This window comes from Bactrocera tryoni, chromosome 1 (genome assembly GCF_016617805.1).
Source record: "Bactrocera tryoni isolate S06 chromosome 1, CSIRO_BtryS06_freeze2, whole genome shotgun sequence".
Lineage (NCBI taxonomy): Eukaryota > Metazoa > Arthropoda > Insecta > Diptera > Tephritidae > Bactrocera > Bactrocera tryoni.
Window position 1 is genome coordinate 20415959 of NC_052499.1, and position 21872 is coordinate 20437830.

At 31.7% G+C, this 21872-nt stretch overlaps 1 protein-coding gene across 13 annotated transcripts in view; it reads left to right on the top strand.

Annotated features, from left to right (window-relative positions):
- The window catches only part of LOC120782369 (casein kinase I), a 131459-nt gene that overhangs the window by 84027 nt on the left and 25560 nt on the right, over positions 1–21872 (top strand). For 9 of the 13 annotated variants that reach the window (XM_040114712.1, XM_040114673.1, XM_040114626.1 and 6 more), the window contains exons 3-5: positions 9173–9283; positions 12231–12394; positions 21535–21649. In XM_040114712.1, coding sequence (XP_039970646.1) covers positions 9173–9283; positions 12231–12394; positions 21535–21649 — 390 coding nt within the window. Of the gene's footprint in view, positions 1–9172; positions 9284–12230; positions 12395–18948; positions 19101–21534; positions 21650–21872 lie in introns of all 13 variants that reach the window. The other 4 variants (XM_040114679.1, XM_040114634.1, XM_040114619.1 and 1 more) reach the window with 1 other exon arrangement.

Consider the following 21872-nt stretch of genomic DNA (forward strand, 5'->3'; position numbering starts at 1 on the left):
CTGATAGCCTCCTTCGGTGTACTATTATCCGCTTTAAGGAGTTGTCTCACTATATCCTTAGCATCAGCGTTTGTTTCCAATTGTGAGCGTCCCTCCACGGGAACCAACTTCATTGCATTGTTTTCTTAAAGCCAAGTTCCGAACGGTTTTGCTCGCCACTGTATGTATATCACACAATGTTAGTTTTACTGAAGGCGTTGGCGTCTACTAAATGACCGCAAGTGTAAATTCAATTGTTGATGAACTCACATAAAACTTGCCATAATTAATTTGTTAGTGTGTACATCAATAAAAAAAAACAATTCATTGATAGTAATGACGTCACGTAAGCGCGCGCTAAAAAGAAACAAAACAGCAACAGAATATAATAATAAAAACAAATAAAGAGTGAAATTTGAGTGAAAGAGAAATAAAATAAACTCATATAAGAAGACAAATGGGGAGGGAGACAACGTGCTATTTTTAAAGAAAAAACACACAAACTTCAAATGTAGTGAAGAGTATTTATTATAGCACGAAAGAAAATTCGTTGGCATTTATTTTTTGAAGATTTCAAATGTTGGTCTCAGTTGGTCCATTCGTTGAGTCCAATTTTCGATGACTCGTTCGAGCGAATGACAGGAGTCATGTTTTGCTCCAAGACCTGAAACGAAGCGGTATTGTCCGCATAGATTTTAGACTTTACATTTCCCCACAGGAAAAAGTCTGACGGTGTGATATCATATGATCTTGGTGGCCAATCAACCGGCCCAAAACGTGAAATTATCTGGCCATCGAAGTGTTCTCTCAATAAATCCATTGAATAATGCGATGCGTGGCATAATGCGTGGAAGTGTCGCCGTCTTGTTAAAACCAAGTATCGCCGAGATCACTAGCTTCTATTTCAGGCATCAAATAGTCGGTTATCATGGCACGATAACGGTCGCCAATGACGGTTACGTTCTCACCGACATCATTTTGGAAGAAATATGAACCGATGATTCCACTGGTCCACAAACCACACCAAACCGTTGTTTTTTTCTGGATGAAATTACAGCTCTTGAGTCTCTTTATGTTGCTCCTCGTTCGGCTTTAGAATACCGTCCCGGGATTTCTAGAATAAAATCATTTTTGAACTATACGTAGGTTGCTATATATACATATTTCTGGCCTAATAATGAAAATAGGCATATTTATCAACGAAAATGGTTTTTTTTTTGTTTTTATTTTTTTTATTTTTTATTTTTTTGTCGAGTGATGTTTTGTTTCGGGCTCATACGCATAGATCCATGATTCGTCACCTGTGACGATCTTATAAACGTCTTTTGAAGCACCGCGATCGTATTTTTTCAGCATTTCTTTACACCAATCCACACGAGCCTTTTTTTGAGCGATTGTCAAATTGTGCGGGATCCAACGAGAACAAACCTTTTTTACGGCCAGGTCTTCATGCAATATCGAATGTATGCTGGTGGGAGAAATGCATAGGCATGCCTCTATCTGAAGGTATGTTACATGACGGTCTTGCATTATCAGTTCACGTACGGCATCGATGTTTTCTGGCACAACGGCTGTTTTTGGACGATCTTCACGGAATTCGTTTTTGAGCGAGCGGCGGCCACGATTGAATTCGTTGTACCAGTTTTTCACAGTGCTATAGGATGGTGCTTCATAGCCATACAAAGATTTTAGTTCATCGATGCACTCTTGTCGTGATAATCCACGTCGAAAGTTGTGAAAAATGATCGCACGAAAATGTTCACGAGTTTATTCGATTTTTTGGCCGAGATGAATTTTTTAATTCCCTGTAAATAAAACAATTCACGATTAAATGACAAAACGTTCTGAGTGATGTTATGCTAAAAAATGTCAAACTTTCCAATGGAAATGTCAGATTGTACCTGGCAACACTTAGTGTTGCCCTAGGCCAAAATATATATAGCAGCCCTCGTATAAGTAATGTAAAATAAATGTGTACAAACGATTTAATGAAGTGTTAGTAAATACATAAAAATTAAAAATATAAGTGTAAAAGTAATTATAAATCGAAAGAATATGTAATTTAAATAGTGGTAATTATATTCTTTATCTGGAGAACCTCCTCTATCCCACCATACCCAGTTTATTTCCGAAATCCTGGGACGGTATACTAAAGTTTTCCCTCCAAATGCGGCAAATTTGCTTGTTTATGTACAAATGGAGTCAAAAAATGTACCTCATCGCTGAACAAAATTTGGCTCGAAAACGTCGGATATTCTTGGAATTTTTCAAGAGCCCATAGAGTGAAGCGAGCGGTTTTAGTTCTTGCACAAGCTTTATTCTGTATGCTTTCAATTTGAGATCTGGACGTAAAATGCGCCAAGTCGTTCCATACGTCAGTCCGAGTTGCTGCGAAAGGCGTTAATGATTTTGTAGTATCATCATTTCAATCGATAAGTAAACTCATATATATAGCACATCCTAAATGTCTTCTATAAACGGTCAAAGACTGCCGCATAGGTAAATTTCTATAGCTAAACTCTCACTCCTATATGACATGTCTTTAGTCACTTCCAATCGCAATCCGTATCAAATTTTATGTGTTATATTCTTCATTGCATTGTTAACGAAGCGAAATTTTCCTTTTTTTATTTAAGAACCACTCAATAAGCATGCACATGTTTTTTTATGATGTATGCTATAAAGTTACAATTTTTCAAAGTCGGCCGACATGCAGGCGTTTTTATGCATTCTTTTATTTCTCTTTGCTTTGCATTTTGTGCCTCGTTCTGCTTTCACGCCTGCGTCGTTGTTGGCTAGAATTTCCCGCACAAAAAAAAAAAAAATTAAAGAACAAGAAAAAACGTTAACTTCGGCTGTATTCTGTACCTTTGATCGGTCCGTTTGTATGGTTAGACCTAACCGGTCCGAAACTTTTGTTTTCGGATATTGCAGAGTTCTTTTAGAAAATAGTCTATGTTAAAATTTGAACAGATAATTTGTCAAATAAAGTAATTTCGGTATACAATTATAATTTATTCAAGTCTTACAATTTTAAAATATAAAAAAACCAGTAAGTAGAGGCTAGGTTCGGGTATAACCGAATATTTCATACTCTTGCAACTTGATCCGATTGAAACCATTTTTCATACACAGAGATATAACGGGTTTTGCAATAAGAGCGCTACAAATAAAACAAAAGCGGTTTGCGATATCAATGAAATTCTTTATTACTCTAAAAGTACATTCGATGCCATGATGTATGGAACTTGACTTCGTTTGCATGACCACCACGGTCACGCTTGCAGAAGTCCAGACGCTGAATCCAATTTTCGACGGTTTTCAAGCATAAATCGGCCGATACTGCTGTAATTTACCGGTCGATATTCGTAAGAAATTTATCAATCGTCGCTGGCTTTTTGGCATAGATCATAGACTTGACGCAGCCCCACAGGAAATAATCCAACGGCGCCAAATCGCACGACCGAGGCGGCCCATTGATTGGGCAATTTCGTGAGTTAAGACGTTACCAAACTTGGGTTTCAATAAATCGATTGTGTGACATTCGCTGTGTGGCTTGTGGCGTGGTCCTGTTGGGACCACATATTGTCCAAGTCCATAGCAACCAATTCAGCTATAATTGAGCGGTAGCGATTCCCATTCACAGTATCCTGCTAGTCTTGATCATCACGAAAGATGTACGGCTCAATGACTGCGGCGGCCCATAAACAGAGGCATAAACCGGGATGCAATGGTGACTCATGGAGTGCATCGCTCAGCCTCAACGCTGAAATGATTTTTCCATGAAAATCCGGATCATTTTCAAGTATTGGCCAGTCCAATTCACGAACATACGACAATTCTGGTTCGATCAATCTGCTTTAGTTCTTGCATTAATTTGATCTTATAATGATGTATGCCCAGAAATTTTCGCAAAATTTGCCAACCAACGCTTCAGAATGTCGTAAGAGAGACAGATTTGGGTCTTTCTGAGTTGATACGCAAGCGGCTGCAATATTCTCGGCACTACGGACACCTCCTTGTCTCACTGGCACGGCAACATTTTGTACTGTGCCTGTGGATTCAAACTTTTTCCCTATACGCTCAAGTGTTGATCTGACAGAACGATTATGACGACCATAAATTGGACGTAGCGCTCTTAAAGCTGAGGCCACTGACTCCGAATTTCGTTAGTAAATTTTTAATAATTTCGAGTCGTTGTTCGATCGTATATCTTTCCATGATGAAATGGCAAATGTTACTGAAAAGAATTGTCAAAAGAGCTGGGAAAAATATGGCGTCATTTGCTGTCCCTATCGGTCTACTTTTAAAAAATCTATGCCATATCTTAATTTTGTGCTTAGTTATGCTACTTTATACGCTTTCGGTTAAAGCGTTTTGTGGGTGTGACAATGGCCCGATTACTACGCCCATTTACGAAGTCATACTTGTATGCTAATTTTTATTCAAGTTACAGCTTTCACGGTCAGACGAACGGACAAACAGACAGGCACCCGTTTTTACCTTTAATGTCGCATCAAACTCAACTCATTGACGTGACTCTAACTTTCTTAGCTAGCAGACAAATGGCGAATCGAAGACACTTGTTATTGCATTGCTCAACCAGCTGACTTACTGAGAAACCTTGTTGAGTGCTTTTAAAATTTCCACCGCGTTTCCCATTCAGTGAGCAGCTGAGTAAATTTTCAAATTCCTATGTGCACAGTTTCTATCAAAAACTTTGTCTCAATTATTATTTTTTCTGTTTACCTGCAATTCGTTTGTGTGCAATGTCACATTTGCTTCACCTCTCACTTGTCAATGCTAAATTGAATGTCAATAAAAGAATGTCCGTCAAATTAAAATCGAGTATAACAGCAAATATATAACAGCAGTCTCTAACAGTCGCAGCTTGTATTTTTTTGTACTGCTACAGGCGTAACAGCGTCAGCTTCCCACAGCTCAATAACAAGCACGCGAGTGTTCGTTAACAGTAACGTTGTATTTATGTTGTTGACTTTAGTCATTGACACAATTGCATTTTCAATTGATTTTTTATGCCTACATATTGCTGGTAAATGCAAATGCATGCGCGTCCATTAAATTTGCACATAAATATTCATATACTATATTTTTGCATTGCCCTCCCCTCTCCTCCCTTTGCAACAACAGCAGTTGTATGCGTGATAATGTCCATTCATTCATCAATAAGTTTATTTGCAGAAATAATTTTTCTCTTTTTGCCAAGTGATAATATTTGTTTGCTTTGCATTTATTAATTCATTTGCAGGTTTCGTTTAATTTATTTGCGCAAAAAGCTGCTAAATTTTTTTTATTGTATTTCATTTTTTCTTGCATCGCAATTTATCGGTCATAGATTAGTTTTGCAGGCTCAGCGTATTTATTGTGTTTACAGATTTTGTTTTGTTTACTATTCACAGTTATTTACGTAACTAATCAGCATTAATCAGCGTGTGTTTGTGTTTGTGCAAACTTGTTTTACGAACATGAGAACGTTATATAGATAAAATACTACTATGAGCCAAAGATACTATAAAACTTTGTTTATAATTTTAGAATTCTTAATTTATTCTTCAAAATCTATGTCCTCTCCCTCAAAGTAATCCTCCTTGGCCCCAATGCACTTGCGCCACCATTTTCCAATCCTCGAAACAGTTGTTAAAGTCAATTTCCAGAATAGCCTTCAATGCTCGTAGTGATTCACGTTTAATGTCTTCAATTGACTCAAAACGATTTCTCCGGAACGTTCGTTTGAGTTCGCTTAAGAACCAAAAGTCACACGAAGCTAAGTCAGGCGAATACGTTGGTTGCGGCCCGATATTGGTTGAAAGTTTGACGAAAAACTCATCGTCCTAGCCGAATGCGACGGTGCATTATCGTGTTGCAAAATCCGAGAGTTGTTCCATAATTCCAAACTTTTTTTACAAATAGTTTCGCCCAAACGACGCATAACACTCAAATAATATTCGTTGTTGACAGTTTGGCCGGTAAGAAGGAACACATCGATAATCGAAGAAAACTGTGAATATAACCTTGATTTTTTTTAAGTGCTTTGACGTGTTTTTATCGGCTTCGACTCACCTTTGCAACGATATTCGGGCGATTGATCATCTGTTTCCGGGTCGCAAGCATAGATCGAATACTCACCGCCAGCAATAATACAACCAGTGACAACCAGCTAGCTGGAAACCATTGTTTCATAGCCGTTAACGCGACGCTGCTTTTCAAAAAAAATTTAGTGAAATTTAGAAATCATTCTTTCACCTTCAATTTAGTGAAATTTAGAAATCATTCTTTCACCTTCATTCCTTAGGCTCAGATGATCTTTCAAAATAGTTTTCACCGATCCTTTCGATATTCTAACGATGCCAGTAAGTTCCCTGACTGACTTGACTGTTAATCGTCAATTCTCAAACACCAATCCCTTTATTTTATTGATGTTGATGGCCGTCTTGGACGTCATACTCTCCCTCTTTTGATTCCACTGGCCCACCACAGTTTTTTCTGGATAAAATGGCAGCTCTTGAATCTCCTTAGGTTACTTTTCGCCCCAAATGTGGCAATTTTGATTGTTTACATACCCATTGAGCCAGATATGGGCCACATCGCCGAACAAAATTTGGCTCGAAAACGTCGGATCTTCGTGAAACTTTTCAACAGCGCGAGGCAGCTTCAGCTTGCACAAGCTGTATCTTGTACGCTTTCAATTTAAGATCTCGACGTAAAGTGCACCAATTCGGCAGTCCGATTTGCTGCGAACGGCGCCGAATCGACTCTCCACGGTCTGCGTGTACACTCTCAACTACGGCTGCTATACATGTATTTTTCTTTACTGCGTGCTGGACGTGGTCTATTCGGTCAAATATTATCCAATAATGAATGCCGGGTCTCAAGATGGCTAATGGATGGTGTTGCGAATAGTACGTTCAGTAGACCGATTTCGTCGACCATAAGTTGAGCAAAGCGAAGTCAAAATTTAATTTGTTTTTGAAAGTTTAAAACTTGCGCCTGAATCACCCTGTAGTTAGAGTAATAACCTAATTTCTAAACTTTAGGGTGCAATTTAGGGTTACAATGTATTCCCAGTGTGCCCTAAGAGGGTAAACTACTAACAACAAATAAGGAAGGGCTAAGTTCGGGTGTCACCGAACATTTTATACTCTCGCATAATAAAGTGATAATAATTTACATAATTTTTTATTTTGCTGTAAAATTAATTAGATTAGATCAATTTGTGTACTTTGAGTATTGAATTGTATTTTCATTTCCTAATGTATGTATATACGAGTATTATACAGAAAAGGCATCTGATGGAATTCAAAATAGCGTTATATTGGTAGAAGGCGTGGTTATGAACCGATTTCACCCATATTTCGTACATGCCATCAGGGTGTTAAGAAAATATTATGTACCGAATTTCATTGAAATCGGTTGAGTGGTTCCTGAGATATGGTTTTTGGTTCATAAGTGGGCGACGCCACGCCCATTTTCAATTTTTAAAAAAAGCCTGGGTGCAGCTTCCTTCTGCCATTTCTTCCGCAAAATTTAGTGTTTCTGACGTTTTTTGTTAGTCGGTTATCGCACTTTTAGTGATTTTGAACATAACCTTTGTATGTTAGGTGGGCGTGGTTATTATCCGATTTCTTCCATTTTTGAACTGTATATGATAATGCCTGAAGGAAACGACTCTATAGAGTTTGGTTGACATAGCTATAGTAGTTTCCGAGATATGTACAAAAAACATAATAGGGGGCGGGGCCATGCCCACGTTTCCAAAAAAATTGCGTCCAAAAATGCCCCTCCCTAATGCGATGCTTTGTGCCAAATTTCACTTTAATATCTTTATTTATGGCTTAGTTATGACACCTTATAGGTTTTCGGTTTCCGCCATTTTGTGGGCGTGGCAGTTGGCCGATTTTGCTCATCTTCGAACTTAACCTTCTTATGGAGCCAAGGAATACGTGTACCAAGTTTCATCATGATATCTCAATTTTTACTCAAGTTACAGCTTGCACGGACGGACGGACGGACATACGAACGGACAGACGGACGGACGGACAGACAGACATTCGGATTTCGACTCTACTCGTCACCCTGATCACTTTGGTATATATAACCCTATATCTGACTCTTTTAGTTTTAGGACTTACAAACAACCGTTATGTGAACAAAACTATAATACTCTCCTTAGCAACATTGTTGCGAGAGTATAAAAATTGTCGATGGTAGGTTCTTTCCCTCGGCTGCAAGCATTGGCGCTTTCTTTTTCCAAAATTTTCCCAGTTATCGCCTTTACTTTGTTTGAGCGCTCGATTTTTAGTGGAAATAACTGCAACAGCGGGTATGGTTGACCTATTTGCTTTTTCCATCATCGCGTTCATTGAGTTAACGCAATATCCAACACAACTGTAATCATCCATCCATTAACAGTACGTTTGTATGTATGTATGTTTCGTCGACTCGCTGAGTTTTCACGCACAAAAATTAACAAGAAATAAAAAAATAAACAATATTATGCCAGAAAAATGAATATTTTATTTCCTTACTTTGCGTTTCTGCGTCAATAGGACGACGGATGTGCTTTTTTGGTGGCAGCGGCAGCGGTGGCAGTGGCAATGGCAGCGCCAGTTCAAGCGGCGCTGATGCAGCAGGTAGGATAACCTGTGCACGCAAACGAATTCGGATCAATGGAATGGTTTTTTCGCAATTTGTGATTGTTTTAACGAATATTCCATATACTTGTGCGCCAAAAAATTAATTTGCATTTCTGTGTATATTTTTTTGTCATATCTATTCGTTGCCTGCTGGTGATGCGGTGCTGATGAGTGCATGATGGAAATGGAATGGCAACTGCGCAGTGTAATGTCTGTTCGGTTATATGTAAAGTGACCGTGAGGCATAACAGAAGTATTGCATATAGGTTATATATACATATATAGATTATCATAAAAAAATATGTGTCAGCATGAACTGCCATCTACAACAACTATAATTTAAAGTGTCCTCTCGGTGAATGCCTGCGTTTTTAACTGTCCAATACTGCGAAAGAATTGAGTTATAATTTTTATTGAGAACTTTATTGAAAATGCATATTTCTGTCATTTATATGTAGTTATGCAAAGCATTTTATTGTATGTGCATATAATTAAATATTTTTAAACATATCTTTAAATATATTTTCCTTTACTTTCAGGCAAAAATCTGTACAACAATGAACACGTAGCAATAAAAATGGAGCCTATGAAGTCAAAGGCTCCACAACTACATTTAGAGTATAGGTTTTATAAACTATTAGGATCACATGGTATGTAATCGCTTTCAATTACTTAAAACTATAAAAAATATTACAATATTTAACCTTTAACTACTGAATCCTTTCCCTTCAACTAAAAACTCCAACTCTGCATATTACTTCATTTAAGTTGCTGCCTAGAAATTAAAAGTGAAAAAAATCGAAATTTCTAACATAAAATTATACTAATTTTTTGAAATAGAAACAACCAAATATTTTTCATTACAATAATTTTTTTTTAATATTTCTTATAGGAGACAAAAACTTATTTTTTTTTAATAATAGTTAATTTACGAAACAGAACATGAAAGCTTGTTCGATATACATACATATGACTTTAGTTGTTATATATACCGGTAAAAAATGTGAAAGCTTTTCAAATTATTAAGTCTGAAAGCAAAAGCTTTAGAATAGCCAGAAAATTGCTTTTAAATTATTTTACAGATTTTAATTTAAAAAATGGAAAGTGAAAGCTCCTTTGCTCTTTAATACAAAGCTTTTTGAATTACTTGGTGCAATTGCAAACATTTTAGAGTTACTACGCTAGTTAAAAGTGTGGGTGCGAGCTTATTCATACGATTTTGGTTGTAAAATCTAAAGCTTTTTATAAGAAGTTTAAAAAGCTTCATAATTATTTTTATATTATTTTTTCGTAAAAGTATGCAGTTAAAGTGCCACAAATTTATTTTTAAATTTTTGTTCGCATATAACTTACGAAAAGGAAAAATGAAAGCTCTTTATACAAAGCTTTTCGAATTAGTTGGTGCTATAGCAAACATTTTAGAGTAACTTTTTTTAGATAACTAATTAAATGTGCGAGTGCAAGCTCATTTATAAGATTTTTGTTATAAAATCTAGAACTTTTATAAAAAGTTTAAAAAGCTTTTTAATTTTTTTTTTATTAATTTTCCATTAAATTTGAAAGTTTAAATATTTGGAAATATTAATAGTGCCACAAAGTTGCTTTTAAATTATTTTACGGATTCTAATTTAAAAAATGGAACAGTTAAAGCTATTTAATACAAAGCTTTTCGAATTACCTATTCTAAAAGCAAAAACTTTAGAGCAACGTTTGTAGATACGCTGGTTAAAAGTTTTTAAGATTTATGTTATAAAATCTAAAGCTTTTTATAAGAAGTTTAAAAAGCTTCATGATTTTGTATTAATTTTTTCATTAAAGTTTGATGTAAAAGTAGCCAGCTAAAGTGCCACAAGGTTGCTTTTACATTATTTTACGGATTTTAAAAAATGGAGAAGTGAAAGCTCTTTAATACAAAGCTTTTCGAATTACTTAGTCTGAAAGCAAAAACTTTTGATATCTTTAGTAGATACGCTAGTTAGATTGCAAGCTCATTTATGAGTTTTTGTTATAAAATCTAAAGCTTTTTATAAAAAGTTTAATTCATAATTTTATATTAGTTTTAAATTTGTAAAAGCTCTGTTGCATAAAGCTCGTTGATTACAATGTTTTTATTTAAAGCCCAGTCGCAACGTTGCAGCTATATGTATTTTTATACTTATGTATATGCGCTTTCAGAAAACTAACAAAAGTCAAGTTTTCTAAAGCTTTCGCTCAAAGCTCGAATTTTTGTAAGCACGCATCCAAAACTAAAGCTTAGTAAGCGATTCTGAAATGAATTTAAATATATTTTGTCAGTTATTTTTATACGAAAGAAAGAAAACTTTTCCCAAATCTAAAGCTCAGTGAGAGCTTCTGAAATGAAGTGAAATATATTTTGTTAGTTATTTTTATACGAACGAAATAAAGCTTTTTTCAAATCTAAAGCTCAGTGAGAGCTTCTGAAATGAAGTGAAATATATGTATTTTATTAGTTATTTTTATAGGAAAGAAAGAGAGCTTTTTTACAGCTTGTACAGCTTGCGGAAATTTTATGATATTTACTCAAAAATATTAAGCTTTCACAAGGCAGTTTTTTAAATAAAAGCTTTCGTGTATTTTTTTCTTTTTTGATATGTTAAGAAACCATTGGTTCCAAACTTAGTTGTTTTCAAAAGCTTTGCAAAGGTTTAATAAGTTATTTAGTTTAGTGAACCATTTTTTCATCAAAAGAATAATTTCATTCAGCTATTAAGCAATATGTCCAGCTATTTATTTGGTTGTTTCTATTTCACACGCTTTTTAACTTAGTGAATATCCCACCTTTACCACATTCGCATATAAAATAAAATCTTGTAATTTTGCTTGTTATAAAATTCAAAGTTTTGCACCGTCATTACCTTCGAAGGTCCCCGCATTGTGGGGCAAAGGCACATTTGTTATGAAGAACCGAAGGCTTCAATATCGATTATAATTAAGTAAGAAAAAAAAAAATAGATTTTCTCGAACATATTTCGAAGGTCGGTGCGTTAGTGAAAAATTAGAAATTCCCCACGGACAAACCGCACTAGAAAATGAGCTGCCAAAAAAGCAAATAAAGAAACATACATATCTCAAAAAACAAATTCTTGTAATAAATCTACACACTTAATGGCTGTAGTAAATACACATACAAACATATTTTGAAATCGAGAATAATTTGTATAATTTTTTTTTATATTTTTTTACATTTGTTGTATATTGCATTTAATTGTTGTTGCTGTTGCTGCGCGCGTGCTTTTCATCTATTGCTAAAAATACCAAAAATATATATATTCACAAATATAAATCCATCAACGCACACAATTCCTCCAAAAAAAATTGTAATGACAACCAACCTCTGCTCGTCGCGTGCCAAATACGTCCAATCGATGAATTGCATTTGAAACTCCTAAAACACCTCTGTGCTGTGCTGTGATGCTGTGCCACCGGATATGCTACAACCGCTTGTTATCATGGATCCTACTTTACTCATCACCTGCACCAACACACACCAACAACCATAAAAAAATCATCAATATTTTGAAAACTGCACCCACCATTGACGTGTGTTGTGTGACATCCTTTGAACATACAAAATAGATAATTGTCCAGAGGGTATACCGCGTGTGTATTATCTGGGCACATGTGGTGGCCGTTATAATGCCATGGTATTAGAGTTATTGGGACTGTCCTTAGAAGATCTCTTCAATATTTGTTCCCGTAAATTTTCTCTTAAGACTGTACTGATGATATCTAAGCAACTTGTAAGTTTACATTATTTTTTTTTTTTTAGTTTTCTGTATGCTAAATTTCGTTTTTTCGTTTTTCTTCTGCTTTCTCTTTTGCTGTATTAATATTATGTATTTTATGAGAATTAAGTGTTTTATTTACTTTTCTGTATCATTAGTTTTTGTGTTTAAAATAAGTTTTATGTGCGCTATGCTGCTTTTATTGGTTTCTTTTGCATACTATATGAGTTCGATTAGTATAAGCTAAGTTTAGGAGGAATCAAAAAACTTGGAAAACTCTATACGAAGAAATTGTGTAAAGCATACGAGGAACACAAAAACAAAAACTAAAATAATTGAATGAGAAGAACTGAAAAACGTTTACTAATGAAAGCTATGTAAAGCTTTGATGCTTAAGGGGTTATATACAGTTAGGAGGTCGAAAAAAAGGCATTTTTCAAGAATTTGTTCTAAGAAAACTATTTCGTTTATTGATTTGAAACTTGGCAGGTATATTATGACAACCTTAAACTATATTCACATATTTTTTATTGCCAAAAATAATGATCGGGAACGTTGATATTGCCAATTTTGCAGAGGTCCGCAAAAAAAAGGCCTCTTGCGGTGAGCACGATATCTCTGGACTGGATCATCTAAAATGCAAAAGCCAAATAAATTTCATTAATATAATAAATAATCTAGTGATTGATCGAAGGATAATCTAGGATTGATCGCCATCACTAATGTGTCTATTACTTCGAAAATATTCGTCGGATCGACTTGAAATTTTGTACGTGCATACTCAGATATATATATATTAAGAAAACGCAAAAAAAAAAATCGATTTTTTGAAAATCCTAACTGTATATAAAGCTTGAATATACTCCATTTTAGATTGGGGGTTTAAAAAGGCTTTATATGGTTTCTGTATTCTGAGAATAAATTCTAACAGCGCAACATATTTTTAAAAGGTTGCGTGAATTTTTGAAGCTTCAAAAAAAAATAAAAATTATGTTAAATTACACATGTTCCGCTTTGATATGCTAAGCATTCTTTCGGCCGTCAAAACCGACGTAACTGCTTAAAAAGCTTTAAGCGTGTTTTTTTGAAGTCAAAAAGTAAGAATTGATTTTTAAAATTTGCCTAGGTGTTTTACCAACAACAAAACTTTCATATAATACTTAAAAGCTCTTCTACCCAAATTGCTAGTTTCAAATGCCGTTTGATATTATAATTAAAATAAAAAGCTTTCATCAAAAGAAAAGAAATAAATCTATTAATTTTTCTGTGATGTGTGTCCTCTACAAAGCTTTTAGAAAAACTTCTAATTAAAAAAAAAAACTTTTGGGCGTTTTTCTTGAAAAACGTTAAGCATTTTTTTCTTAAAAAGCTTTAAGTGCCTTTTTCTTAATAAATTTCACTTAATTTCACTTAAATTTTGGGGATTTGTTTCCCATCAAATAAGCCAGAAAGTTTTTAGCACTTTTTGCTTAAAAAGCTTAATGCGCCTTTTCCTTCATAGTCTTTTTCTGTTCTTAAATGTTCTGAATTTTTTTTCCATTACAAAAGCCAGCAAGCTTTTAGAGCTTTTTTTAATGACAACCTATTTTGTTTGACTTGTACAATTTCAGTTTATTTACAATCAAAGAAGCCAAACTTTTGTCCAGGTTCCCAAAAAGCTTTCATTGTGGCAAAAAATTCTAAAAGTTACATATTTTTAAAAAATATATGAAATTTAAATTATTTTCTGCATTTGAGAAACTTTTTCTTAAAATTGCTGAAATTTTCTTTAATATGTCATAAAAGTTGTACAAACTTTAATGTAAAGCTCTTGTGCACTATTACTTAGTTTTTTATAGGTACATAGGTACTTGGCGCTTAAAGTCTTTAAAGTTTATTTTTTATATTAAAAATATTTTTTTTCATTTATATACATACTTACCTAGTTCTAATACAGTTGATATTATTTATAATAGTCACATAAGTGTCTCAACAGCCATTTTTGTATATTTATTATTATTATTTGTAACTGTTTCTTAAATATATTATCGATTCGAATTTACGCGTACTCTTCGTGTTGTTAGTTTAATAACGTCGTTTTTTGTTTTTTGCCTTCGAAATTTTTCGTTTTTCTATCACTTTTGATACACACCGTCTATTCTTTCGAAATGTATCTTCGTCTTTTTTCCAATTTTGTTACACAACTTTTCTAGTTATTTTTCTCCAAATTGGTTTTCGAATTTTGCGCCTAATCCAAATGAATAATTTTTTAACCCGTTTTACTCATCACTCGTCCAGTTAAAATCTTCACATTTTTTCTTTTTTTATCTACGCTCGTTTTCTGTTTACTTCTTTTCATTTGGAAACAGTTTCTTGGGTAATTCAAAATAATTTTAGAATATTTTGAACTTTACTATTTATTTTTTAGGCGCAACTAAAGCATTTTGTTTAAATTAATGAAAAAATATATTTTCTGTTTTTATCAAAATAATTTGTATTCTATTTTAGTAGTTACAGTGCCAATTAACATTTTTTGTTCAAAAGTAGTGTTTATCTATATTAAAAAAATATATGCCGTTAATTAGTTGAAGTATTTTTAAATCGAGTTACGCTTAGCGTTGAAATTCTTTGTAAGATAGTGTTGAGTTTTCAGTTAGTTTAAGGTTAGTTGTATTGGGTAGTTTTATTTTATTGTTATAACCGTTTGTTATAGATTTTTAAAAATGAAAACAATGTTGAGCTAAAGTTGATTTTGTTACATTTTTAGTTCAGTTCAAAATAATTATTTAATGCCTAAAGTAAACTATTACAAATTTAACTACTCAAATCGATTAGTATAATAACGCAGTCATATACCAATATGACTTTTACTGTTATGTTCCGTTAAATATTCAGACATGTATATAAAAAAAATTATTAGTTGCTTTTTTAGCGTATTTTTTATTTGCATTTATTGAAATTATCGAAATTGAATAAAAGCGTGACTAAACTTACCCGCCCTACTAAAAAAATCATGTACAAACCAAGAAAAATGGGTCGATCCCGCCAACTTCTACTTTGCATTGCATGTTCTTTTCTACCAACCATTGTGTACGCCATCTGTTAAATTGTTTTTCCCCACACCTTCGTTGGCAGCGCTCTCTTCTTTACCCTTGAAACAACAACCCAACAGCCAGTGTCGATTTTTTTTTTGTACAACTACTAAGCATTTTATTTATCTAAAAAAAATATTTTAAATTTTTATGAATTGTAAATATTAGATATATACACATACATATATATCAAAACTGATTTTCTCTTCTTGTATAAATAAAAAATTTCTACTATTTACACCCACTTTTATGACTCATCTATGTTTAGTACTAACCGCTAGTCTACTATGGTAGTTATCTCTGTGAAACTGCTGTCAGAGAGAACACAAACCTTTTTCGCTCAGTATAGGTATAAAATAAAAAATAAAAAATTATTTACTTAACCATTTTTCCAAATTCAAATATGTAAAATGAAGTGTGTGAAAATGAAGAGAGAGGATACATATGTATACAAATATATAGATATAATAAAAATATAGGTCAGCCGGTTTCTTTAAAGCTTATCAGTTTATATGTGTGTTTGTAAGATGTCAAATATATCTTTTTTTGTTGATTTTTTTGAGCATTTATTTACCATGTACTTTTGGGAGACGAAAATATGTCATATTTGATGTATGTATCTTCTAAATTTTAGGTTGTCATAGCCAAGTTGTTATATTTATGGACCAAAACTCGTGATTATTTATTGCTTTGGAAGCTTAAATTTTGTAAAACCTGGGATGGGATTTTTACCATTTTTTTTTTTTTTTGACATGTAAGACTATCGACATAAAATGTAATTATTTATTAGTTCTGTATTTTTTTAACTCAGAGAATTTATTACATGTCAAAGCTATTTTTTCGGGGATTTCCATATAAAAATATATTCTTTGGAAGCTTTGGAACCTGAATGGGATTTTGTCCATTTTTTATCTTTTAAACAAGAGTATTGTTAGCATAATTTTTGATTTGCGTGCAGTTTTCGATTCACTACTCGCGATTACTGCAATAAATTAAATAAAACAGAATGATGATAATTTTTCTCAAAAAGTACCGCTGTTTATAGCGTACCGTTATGGTATTTAATATTAAAAGTTAAAAAGAGTAAAAATAGTCGATTGTTAAGTTTAAATTAAGCCAGTTCCTAACCCAAAACTGTGGGGTTAGGAACCTGGCTGAGAACATGGAAAAATATTAGAAAACCCTAATTGAACTCATTTTAAAGAATGTGGACTTTAAATTTTTATACTTTGAACAGGGTATATTAAGTTTACACGAAGTTTGTAATACACAGCAGTAACATACGGGGGACCCTATAAAATGTCGATATAAACGATCTATTTAGCCATGTCCGTCCGTGTGTCTGTTCGACTGTATATATGCAAATTGTCTGTCTGAAATTTCGCATACGTCTTTTTCTCACCAAAAAGTTGCTCATTTGTCGAAATCGCCGATATCGGACTACTATAGCAAATAGCTGCTATAGAAAGTGTACGATCGAAAACAAGTGCTTGTATGGAAAACTCTTTTATTTGTCATGGTACCTTCATGCTATTTCCTATCGATTATTATTGAAGACATTAAACATATAGCTGACTGATTTATAAACTGAACGATCGGCATGACTTGTTTGTACGGAAAGCTATTTTTATCTCAGAACTAATCTTTCAGACAGGAAAAAATAAACATATAGCAAACTGGCTAATAAACTGAAATTGGAAATTGTGAATAAACTTTAGTATTTATGCAACAAGTGCGAATTTCCTAGAGGGTAGTTAAAGTGATCGTACGGATCTTTCTTGTTTAATCGTCATATCATGAATTTGCGTTTGTTTTCGCCCTGTTTTAATAAGCTCATTAAAAATTATTTCCCATGAGTTCTTCGAAATAGTTTTTAACTCATTTGGTCTTATTATATGATACAGATCGTCACTTGAAATGCAAAATAACATAACATCACTTTTCATAAGCTACAGGCGAAAGAAAAACGACATAATAGAAACCACTCATATTGCAAAAAAATTTAAGTTTTGGTTATAAAATGGTTATATATTGGTTAGACATTGGTTATATATTGGTTATACATTGGTTATATATTGGTTATATATTGGTTATAAATTGGTTATATTTGTCAGCGGAAGCTGAAATTTTAAATTTTTGCTACCTTTATGTAAAATGATGTAGTGAATCGTAAGCAATAAAAACTCAACTTTGATTTTGTTGATGATACGCTGTTTTGCATTTTAAGCGACGATTTATAGAAGAAAGGTATTATATCTAAATTATTCTTTATTACGTTATTTTATTCTAATTGTCAATATTATACTTTTCTAGTTAATTGGGTTTAGTAAAGAAATATTCGCCAACCAGTATGCTACATAAAAGTATAAAGTTCTCGCAGTATTGGAACATTTTAGTTAGGTTTGCATCGCTAGTTATCTTTGCTGGTTTGATTACTTTAGTACTTTTAGTAGAGTAGTCATGTGACTCTGTGCAGCATGAATATTTGTAAAAAAAAAAAAATAAATATTTAACAGTAGTGTTCGTCTGTCTTACCAACAACAAGTAAATTAGTTAAGTATTTATATTTTAAGATGTAAGTATTGAAAGTGCAAGCGTTTAAGGAAGCAGACTTGTTTTCGAAAAATGCTTCGAGAATTTCTATTTTTTTTTTGTGAGTGCGTATAAGTGCTAACTTCATGGTGCATTTGCAATAAACGAAAATTTAATACAATATATATATCTATATATATCGTTTTTTTTTTTGCTTTAATTAAAGCTTAGCACAAGTACAACAAATGGAAAACAAAAACAATTCAAAAACAATTGCTAAAAAACGACAATTTTAGGATTACTTTTTTTATTTGCCTATTTCTTTATTTTTTTACATTTTATTGTTTTTAATATCTAAATTTTTTTAAATATTTTTTTTTTAATATTTTTTTTTAAATACTTTTTTTTTTTTTAATTGTGAAAACCATCACATCCTTATGTACTAACATTCAAGCTTTTGAACGCCTAACCTTTATATACATACAAACATATTTTACACGTTAACAACGTTTTTGCTGTAAATATTAGCATAAGCCAAATTTTACACAAAATTTTATTTTTCACCAAATAAACGCGCTGTGAAGCCGTCATAGCAAGTGCTGCCACTTCTTGCGTACTTAAATTGAACTTAAAAAGTCGCAAATCGCTCGAACGATTAGCAGCCAACACCAGTAATTATTAAATAAATCTTCAAAATTTTGCCAAACAATTCGTTAATATTCGAAAATAATATTTTTCAATTTATTTTTTTTTAGTGCGTATAATTTTTCGAAGTCAGAATTCTCACTTTCTTTTTTGAATTATTATTTTGTATTAATATAACATCAATCCCACATCAACAATACATAAAATTTTTGTGTTGCCAATTCTTAAACAAAATATATATTTTTCTTCAATTTGTTGTATTTTTTTTTGTACAATAAAAAAAGTTTAAAGTGTGCTATTCTTGAATTGTTATAATTATAGCAGAGGGTGTACCCGAAGTATATTACTTCGGGCCGTGCGGCAAGTACAATGCACTTGTTATGGAATTGCTCGGTCCATCACTTGAAGATTTATTTGATATATGCGGCAGACGATTCACTTTGAAGACAGTACTACTGATAGCTATACAATTAGTAAGTACACAACAACAATTTAATAAACAAAAAAAAAAAAACAACTAAATACCAATGAACAGAACAATAAAAGCTAAAATCAGCATAACCAAAACCCATTTATAAAACGCTAAAACTTAAAAATAGGCAAACTAGAGTTTCACAAAATCGCATTACATTCGAAATAGTTTTAAATAACTAGTTTACAAATGGTTTTTAATGGTTTTTCTGCGCTAATATAACACTATTATTACTAAATATTTCGAATATTTCGTTTTGTAATGTAAATCGAACGTCTTAATTACCCACTACCACCATAACTAGCACCAATACTCTGCTACCAACAACACAAAATTCACCCTTTTTCGTATGTCTTTGCTAATAGTTTTACGCTCTGCTTATTTTAATACCTAAGTTCATCACTTATTTATGTATTTATGCCATAGTTACTAAACAAAATAATAGCAAATCAAATTTAAATAAATTGTCATGCGTCAACAGCAAATTAAAAGCACACTTTTAGGTGTAGTGCCCCTTTTCCAACTCAGTGTCAGTGCTTTTTTGTGCGTTTGTATGTGTCGGTAGGTGCGTGGTGTTCGTGTGCATGGGATCGTGTAAACGGTTTGTAGCTTTGCTAAGGGGTGGCGGTTTAACACTCTGCTAACAGAGCGGTTGTGGTCTGCACTAGCTGACTTAAAGGTCGACCTATCATTATTTTTATATTTTAATCTTTTTTTTGCTAAATGAATGAATAGCATTATTTTTCTATTATATATATATATTTACTTATTTATTTATTTTTTTTTGTTTTTTTCAAAGTAATTATTTTCAAAAGTGTTGGCAATAAAAATTTGAAAATTATTATTTTATTTCTATAATTTTAGTGGAAAAAAACGCTAGTTAAATGCACTTGAAGTAGCGTAATTTTATGCCTCTAGAAATTAGCATATTTTTGCATGCTTAATTAGCTAATTAGTTTATGAAAAATATATCTGAAATTTAATAATTGATTTTGAGTTAAAAAAAACTTGGCTGTTAAGTTGCGTGTTTCACTTTTCTTTTTCCTAAATGTTTAGTTTTCTTTACTATTGTGTACCCAAATACCTCTAGTTCCTTTTTACCGTGCACAAATATTGTAAACACAGTTATTTACCGTTATGAAAATTCAGTTTTAATTTTTTAAGCTCGTTAACATCATTTATTTTTGCAAAGCCATTGACTATCTCGTATTAAGAAATTAAAAAGCAAATATAACAAAATATATTTTTACATCACATTTTTGTTTAAAAAATTTATTAAAAATATTTTTAAAAAGTTTATAAAAAACCTAAAAAAATTATTAAAACAATTTTATGAAATATTTAAAAAAATGTTTAAAGTTGATAAAAAAATGTATAAAAATATTATAAACAATTTTTTTTTAAACAGTTATACAAAAATATTTGTTAATTTATAATATATTTAAAAATTGTTATAAAAATATTTTTAAATTTTTGTAAAAATATGTATAAAAAATGGTTACAAAAAAAATTTATGAACAAAATTATTAAAAAAATTAAAAAATTTTTTTATAAAAAATATTTATAAAAATGTTTATAAAAAAAATTTATAAAAAAATCATTAAAAATGTATAAAAACAATTTTATAAAAATGTTTGTATAAATTTTTTAAATATGTACATATGTATAAAATTTTGTTAAAATTTTTTTTAATTTTTAAATAATTTTGTTTTAATATTTTTTTAAATATTTTTTCTGATTATTTTTAAATTTTTTTTTAATATTTTGTTTTTATTATTTTCACATTTTTTTTTAATAATATTTTTTTAAATATTTTTAAAAATTTTTTTTAATATACATATGTATTTTTAATTTTTTTAAATTTTTTTTTAGATATTTTTTTTTAATTTTTTTTGATTAACTTTTGTTTTTTGATTTGTTTTGCAACTTATTTTTCAATATTTTTTTGAACATGTTTTTTATATAATTTTTGTTGTATAAATTTTCTTTTCATAATTCTGTTTTTATATTTTCTTCTTAAAAAAGTTTTTTTGTTTCTAATGTTTTTTTTTTATCACACCATTCATATTATTTTCTACATAAGCATTGCATAGGCGCTGGTTGAGACACTAAAAAAGAAATTAGCATATTTTTTTAACATTTTATTATACATTTTTTTATCAACGCATACTTTAATTTAAATTTTAGGTCACTTAAATATTTCTTTATTGACTCTTACGCTCTCATATAAATTTATGCATTTTAATTTTATTGCAAAACGAAACGATTTATAGCATACATAGCGTACATTTACTTCATTTTAGTTATTTATTTGGAAGTAAGCATGTCTTTTGTTAAAAAATTACCCGAAAATGTCTTTAATATGCCACTAATACGCTATTCTCTTCTATAATTGCAACAATCAACTCAACTACCACGTAAATGTAACTGTTCAGCTCCACCGGATCGAATATGTTCATAGTCGGCACTTAATATATAGGGATGTGAAACCGGAGAATTTTCTCATCGGCAGAACATCAACGAGACGGGAAAAGATTATACACATAATTGGTGAGTATGAAATGTATTTGCATATATTCGGTAGATTAAGAGAAAAACCTGTAGCATAGTTTGAGACTTTCTAACAAGTTTTTATGAAATGCTGTCAACTCTAAATTTTTCATTGGTTGCAGTGGGTTAGACTGATTTTAAAGACTGCAGTATTTAAGCTATCAGAAAAAAGTAATGTGGCAATATTTTTTATTGCATATTTTTAGGGTTATGAAAAGTTTTG